Here is a 7897-nt window from a genome sequence, read left to right as displayed (position 1 = left end):
GTTCAATAGTTTTTAGGAGTATCTTGCTACTCAACCAACCTTTTCAGCCAGGTATAGGGCGTTTGGGGGGAGCCTCCAGGTCTACCTGCTGAGTCACCAGCAGCCATTGCCTGGCCCTCCGCGGTCCTAGCTTGGGCGCTGATTATTAGATATATATGTCTCTAATGCATTGTTATTGTCCCTTGACTCTGCCATTCATGGTCGAGCTTTAAAACATTAAGCCTCAGTAAAGTACTCATTTTGCAATGCAAATTGCATATAAATATATAGAAAAATATCTTCTCATAATAATATAATAGAACCGGGTATTGATAGTTGGTTGTATTTATTGATTGATTTTAGACTCGATAGATCTTTATATCATCAGGCAGTCAACAAGCACAGTAAATAAACCTATCAGATATCGAACCATTCCTGTAATTTAAATGGAAAACGAGAAAATTTTTATTTATATGTAATTATCAAGCGTAAGTCCCAATAAGTAAAGTAAATAAACCTATCAGATATTAAAACATTCCTGTAATATAAACGGAACACGGGGAAAAGGTAATTTAAATGTAATTATCAAATGTAAGTCCCGTTAAGTACAGTAAATAAACCTATCAGATATCGAAACATTTCTGTAATTTAAACGAAACACGGGGAAAAGGTAATTTAAATGTAATTATCAAATGTAAGTCCCGATAAGTACAATAAATAAACCTATCAGATATCGAAACATTTCTGTAATTTAAACGGAACACAGGGAAAAGGTAATTTAAATGTAATTATCAAACGTAAGCCGCGATAAGTACAATAAATAAACCTATCAGATATCGAAACATTCCTGTAATTTAAATGGAACACGGTGCAAAGGTAATTTAAATGTAATTATCAAATATAAGTCCCGATACAGTTTATTCTTACAAGTACTTTATCTGGTGATCAATCTATCATGTCAGTCACCTTTGTTGAGTTTCTGGAAATGACCTAATTAAGGGTCAATAAACCAAGGAAACCGGATCTAAATTCACCATTCACGAGGATAGCTGAATGATTAGTTAATTGGTATTAATGAATCCAATTAGCTGAATACATATACTTTTAATAGGGCATTTTGATAAATCGTAGCCTATTTATTTGATTTTCATAGTTCTCTTGTCATTAATTTATCTCTTGTGATTTGTTGGTGTTTTAAATTTCCTTTGTCATTTCACAAATGAGAGAAGGAATTTTAACTGATTATTATTTATTAAGTTTAATGATGCAAAGTTTAATAAGTGTTGATTTGAGGAATAGTGCATAGAATTTTAAGCTGTTATCAGCTTGCTTGAGGGTACACTCGGGCACACTATTCTATCTAATTTTTCTTCCTCATGTTTTGTTAAAGTTTTTATAGTTTATATAGGAGATATTTATTTTAATATTCTTAAAATATTTATTTTTTCCTTGTTTCCTTTCCTCACTAGGCTATTTTCCAAGTTGGAGCCCCTGGGCTTATAGCATTCTGCTTTTCCAACTAGGGTTGTAGCTTAGCAATTAATAGTAATAATAATAATAATACCAGTATATGATATCCTTCATAGTAACTTTATTTGTCGTTATCATCTTATATGATGTGTTTGATATGGTCAGGTGTATAATTCATCCTTTTCTTCCGCTCTCTTATTGTCTTCACATTAACTGAATTATTTTCCATGATTGTTGGTCGACTATTGTGGGTTGCACCTGTGTGGTAGCCGGGCAACGTAATCCTTTCTTGGAGTAAAACTTCGTCACACCTACTTTTTACTCTTAGATTATTTTGATTTGTCGAAGAGTTTCATTACGATGCTCTCAAATAAAACTTGTTGGCATCAGGGCATTTATAACTAACATATCTAACTGGTATAGAAAGACAGCTATACTTTAATCAACCAAGAGAGCAGGCAGGCTTTAGAAGTGGGAATTCAACTACCGGATCTGGTATCACTGTTTGCCCGTCGGGCATGCCCGATAGTGTGGACAGGCTGTAACTCAATTCATCCTTCGAACAAAATAACCATCTCCTCCTACGCCTATTAATGCAAAGGGCCTCAGTTAGATTTCGTCAGTCGTCTCTATCTTAAGCTTTTAATTCAATACTTCTCCATTCATCATCTACTTTACACTTCATAGTCCTCAGCCATATAGGTCTGGGTCTTCCAACTCTTCTAGAGCTTTGTGGAGCCCAGCTGAGCGTTTGGTGAACTAATTTTTCTTGGGGGGGGGGGGGTGCGAAGAGCATGCCCAAACCCTCTCCATCACCCCTCATCATGATCTCATCAACATGTGGCATTCGAGTAATTCTCTTATAGTTTCATTTCTAATCCTGTCCTGCCATTTAACTCCCAATATCCTTCTGAGGGCTTTGATCTCAAATCTACTAAATATATTGTAGATTGTTTCATTGTCATACCATGACTCATGTCCATAGAGTAACAATATGGTTAAAACAATTTTCTACAAAAGCTATTTTTTTCACTCCTACTACCTAAATAACTATATTTTCCTTTTGGTTATTCATGGGGGCTTTTTCAAATTTCGTGAAGTCCTACATTGATAACCACAGTAGCAGGTGTTTCAGAAAGGTATATAAATGTCAGTGGATAATAACTTAAGTAATAAGATTCCCTTCCCTCTTCTGTTTCTTCCTGGATATTGAACATATAATCCTTCCTATAAGAGTAAAATTACCACATACCATTCCTCCTCACACATGTTATTATCAAGAATGATTTATGTATTCTATAAAATATGAAAGGTGTTTCGCTAATATCAGTCATTCATAGACATGCTTCATGATGGCAGTTGCTGATGTATGTTAATTGGAGCCTTCTAAATGAATAGCATATGTGGTCATAAGTCAGTTAATTGTAGTTTGAACATAGTTCTGACGAGACATTTTCAAGGGCATGTCTTTGAAATTAGACATTTCGTTATAATTACCGTATTTCTTGTGTGATTGATGGTATATAAGTAACCCTTAGGTAACTTTCATAGTCTGTCAATTATTCTATTACCTAAGTTGTTATTATTATAATATATATCATATACCAAGTAAACGTGGTTTGTTTTTAATTTAGGTTTTATATATATCTACTAATATATATATATATATATATATATATATATATATATATATATATATATATATATATATATATATATATATATATATATTTATTTATTTATTTATTTATAGATATAGATTAAAACCACTTTTTGATATGTTAATGAAGGTGTATATTTGGATTTCATCTGAGGATAAAGAAAGATATCAGAAGGATGAAGAATGGGATGTTAATGTAGGTGCATACAAGCAAGAAAATATGTAAGCTCAGAATGTTTATTATGAAAAAATTAAGCATGAAGTATGAGAATCAAGGAAAGGAACATGTTCCAAGAAAAAAAAAACTTATCAATTTGGAGAGTATTGAAGATGTATGGAGTAAATTGTGTTGACGTTTATATGGTAAAACTGAAAAGTGTGTTGCAATTTGAGAAATGAGAGACAGGGCCTAGTTTATAAAGTATGAAATAAATTACAGATTACTATGAACAAATAAATTAGTGGGATGTGTGCTAAAGATTTTCAAGAGACTTGACAGTGGAACCCAAGTTAGAAATTATTGAAAGGATTCTTTAAACGAACTCTCTTTAATGGAAGTGAATTGTGGATGTTGAATCCAAATGAATCGTTTGGTTTGGTATTACGATAGGTTCGAGTTCATGGTGTGTTATATATTCTTCATTCATTGTTGGGTAATTTGTAATTCCAGATCGATCCAGGAAAATTCAAAACGTTGACAAAAGCTTCATTACTACCACAAAGCACTGTGAACCGTATATTTCTGATTAAATGTTTTTGTATGAGAGTAATTATTTGGTTTAAGTTATTTACTTATTCTCAACTCGCAGTTTATAATTTTCACATAGACTATATCCTTGCTCCAAATGAGCTTTAAGTAATGGTTATATTAGATATTTTAGGCATTATGTTGGCTGGGGCACCAGCCACCCGTTGAGATACTACAACTAGAGTTATGACTGGCAAGACAGTACTACATTGGATCCCTCTCTCTGGTTATGGCTCATTTCATCTTTGCCTACACATACACCGAATAGTCTGGCCTATTCTTACCACATTCTCCTCGTTATCATACACCTGACAACACTGGGATTACCAAACAATTCTTCTCCGCTCAACGGGCTAAGTACTTCAATATAATTGTCCAGTGGCTACTTTCCTCTTGGTAAGGGTAGAAGAGAAACTTTAGCTATGGTGAACAGCTCTTCTAGGAGAAGGACACTCCAAAATTAAACTATTCTTCTCTTGTCTTAGGTAGTGCCATAGCCTCTGTACCATGGCCCTCCACTGTCTTGGATTAAAGTTCTCTTGCTTGAAGGTCCACTTGGGCATGCTGTTCTATCTTATTTCTTTTCTTCGTTTTTTTATAGTTTATATGTGAAGTTTCTAATTTTATGTTGTTACTGTTTTTATAATATTTCATTTTGACTTTATTCTCTCTTGTAGTTGATTTATTTCATTGCTTACTTTCCTCACTGAGCTATTTTCCATACTGGAGACCTTAGGCTTATAGCATCTTATTTCTCCAACTAGGGTTATAGCCTAGCTTGTAATAATGATAGTAATAATGATATTACAATAAAGGTATTCATAATTTTCCTACTGATACATCGTAGCTCTTTTTGATTGCATGGTTTAATGTGTATGTATAGCACTAAACTTATAAACTAACTAGGATTATAGAATTCAAAGCCAATTTGGCACTGTTATTTCAATATCCTACTGCTACTTACCTATGTTGTTTTGCAAGAAACGTACCAGTATGGTTAACGGTCGGTATTTAATAAGTGTAAATGGCTTATGTCAAACTTTTCATAACCTTCATATTTGTTTTGGGATAAAAAATAAAGTTCATTTTCTTTTACAACATTTATTATCTACAGAACACTGTAGTAACAAAAACAACACTACATAAATAATAATAACACGATATTTACAACAGTTACATAACTATGAAATAGGATCTAGAAGCCATCATGAGCGAAGGTATTCCAGCAAATCACCATTGTATAAGGGTTAGGAAGGAGCAAAGCCTCATGAAGATAATTTTTTTATCAGGTGATTTGTACTTAATCGACTCTTATTATTGTGCATAAGACAGCGTACTATAAGCTGTATGCCTGTGACGTACACGTAATAACATATTGCGTGTACTGGTGAAATAAGATTGGATGTGAATCATTTGAAGAGGATGAATTCAGATGTTAGGAAGTTTTAAGTGATTTATTAAGATGGAAGATGTTCCTTTGATCACTAGAGTTGGTTTTGAAGTTATAGAATTGTATTGTTGGGGATGGTGGGTTGGGGCCATAATTAGACCTGAAATTTAGATTATTTCTTTCAGAAAATGTTAGTCTTATTCTTCGCAAATATTTGGAATAAGTATTGTTTTCTTAGAATCTCTTCCCTTGGCGGCTCCTCCCCCTTTTTGTTTTCTATAGTATGTTGATTAGCGTCCCCTTTGCGACTTTGTCCACGTCGTTGGCTCATTTATTCCAGATTCCACCGCAGGTTAGTTTCCAGGTGGGCCTGTAACCTAACCAAAGAACCTCCTCCTTTGATCCTCGAGCTCAAGAATAAATAGAATATCAATTTATATCAAGAAACGATCTTCAATTTGCTTGTCTGGGCAATAAAATGGCCCTTGTGCAGCTCTGGAGCATTTTAACGAGGAGGAGAAAGTTAAGACAACTGGGTTTTTCAAAACGAACAAACAATGGGACAAAGACATATAGTAAATATACCTCTAATATTCTATAAAGCAAAGTTTCATATATAAAAAAAAGATGAAAAGGAATAACCAAAACTGTAATGGATAATGAACATACGATTTGGGAAACTCAAAAAACAATCAATTATTCTGTCATCCCTGTAACATTGCTTCAACTGGAATGAAGAAATTTTTACTCTCTTGTTTTCTCATGAGTCCGAGAAATGTATTATTGTATTTCTGGACATGAGCTTTCATTATATTCTTTAATTGTACTTTTTTATATCTTAATTTACATGTTTGGTTCAATTTATTAGTGATGAATGCCAAAAGACAGATTTTAGAGTCTCGGAGCCCATACAAAATTATTTTAACTTGAAAGCCGGAACCCCTGAAAAGCTAAGTTTGCGAAATTGTTACAGTTCAAGAACGGAGACCTGGAATCGTGTTCAACTTCACAATCACAGTAAAAATAAGAAACTTTAAAAATTGCATTCTACTCAAGTCATGTTTAACAACCCTAATAACATTGGGTTATCACAGAAAGTGAAAATATAAAGAAAATGTTGCTTAACGGCCCCTTTGCTCAAGGGTGAGTTACATATTATCACTTGGTTAAATAAATGAAATCACAAAATTACTGATTCTTGGATTTCCGTTTGCTTAAACAACTAGAAGAACACACAAGAGGGATGAAGTCTCATAACATCCCATCCTGACTTAGGCTTCATCTCTCTTATCATAGTCACGAATTAATCCCTCAAATTCTGTCTGCGTCCCTCTAGTTGTGATTGCTAAACGGGAATCCCTAAGCATCTACTGCTTTTTTGTCGTTACAAAAAAGTTATAAAAAAAGGTGACTTGTCTATGACAAGATTATATCTACTAAAGATAACACTTGAGATTTCAATGCCCGATTAAGATCTCAGGTGAATATGATATTGTCTTATTGTAATCCAATGTTAACAATGCCCTGGATAACACTTATGGATAATGCCTCAAGGTTTATTGATTATTTGTCATTTTTAGTTTGTTTCTAATAATTAGTGATAGGCCACCGAGCCATGTAATATGTTTATTCATTCTCATACTCTTAATGAAATTGAATGAATAAAACAAAACAAAAACTGGATGAACACTGAGTAAACCCAAATGTGACTTGTGAAAAAAAAGTATCTTAAATGAATTATGAGTTGTGCATAAATAAGTATAAATAATTTATCAATAAATAAAGGAATAAATAAGTGGACTGAGTCTAATAAATAAAAGTCACAGAGGTCCAAATTCATTTGACCTAACCATATTTGCTACGCAAACTTTTTTTCTGTGGGCCTTAGGGTTTATTTTCATTTTTTTTTTATCTCTACGCATAAGATATATTTATACAACAAAACTGAATTATATCATCACATTGAAACACGAGATTCATTCTAGAATTCAGTTTTGTTACCTCCCCCATAACTTTCCTTATCTATCGTAAATTCTTTGGGGGTCGGAACCATTTTCTCATGACGAAGTAGAAGACCGTGAGAACGTAGATGAGGAGGAGGATGGCACATGTAACAGCCAGGGCTAATACAGAAGTCCTTGTTGGGCAGGTCTCGAACAGTGTGACGTCCGCCTTCTCGTAAGTAAAAGTATCTGTTGAAAAAAGCAAATAAAATTTAGAGAGCAATTAATGGTGACTGAAAAACAAACCCTAAGCTTTATATAGTGTTTGTTTGGATCTGTTGAAGAGAGCAATTAGAATTTAGAGAAGTTAATGGTGACTGATAAACAAACGCAAACCTTTATATAGTGTTTGTTTGGATCTGTTGAAAAAGGGAAGTAGAATTTATAGAGAAATTAATGGTGACTGATAAACAAACGCAAAGCTTTATAGTGTTTATTGGATCTGTTGAAGAAAGCAAGTAGAATTTAGAGAAGTTAATGGTGACTGATAAACACCTAAGCTTTATATAGTGTTTGTTTGGATCTGTTGAAGAAAGCAAGTAGAATTTAGAGAAGTTTATGGTGATTGATAAACAAACGCAAACCTTTATATAGTGTCTGTTTGGATCTGTTCAAGAAATCCAATAGAATTTAGAGAAATTAATGGT

General features: G+C 33.4%; 1 protein-coding gene across 1 annotated transcript in view; it reads right to left on the bottom strand.

Moving 5' to 3' along the window:
• Positions 1-4999: 4999 nt before the first annotated feature.
• The window catches only part of tyn (trynity), a 55316-nt gene continuing 52418 nt past the window's right edge, over positions 5000-7897 (bottom strand). The window contains exon 16 of the mRNA XM_068344781.1: positions 5000-7439. Within this exon, the coding sequence (XP_068200882.1) occupies positions 7270-7439 (170 nt within the window). The 3' untranslated portion in view covers positions 5000-7269. The remainder of the gene's footprint in view (positions 7440-7897) is intronic.

This window comes from Palaemon carinicauda, chromosome 21 (assembly GCF_036898095.1).
Source record: "Palaemon carinicauda isolate YSFRI2023 chromosome 21, ASM3689809v2, whole genome shotgun sequence".
Lineage (NCBI taxonomy): Eukaryota > Metazoa > Arthropoda > Malacostraca > Decapoda > Palaemonidae > Palaemon > Palaemon carinicauda.
The sequence above is the reverse complement of the archived record's forward strand: the minus strand, read 5'-3'. Positions and strand labels throughout refer to the sequence as shown.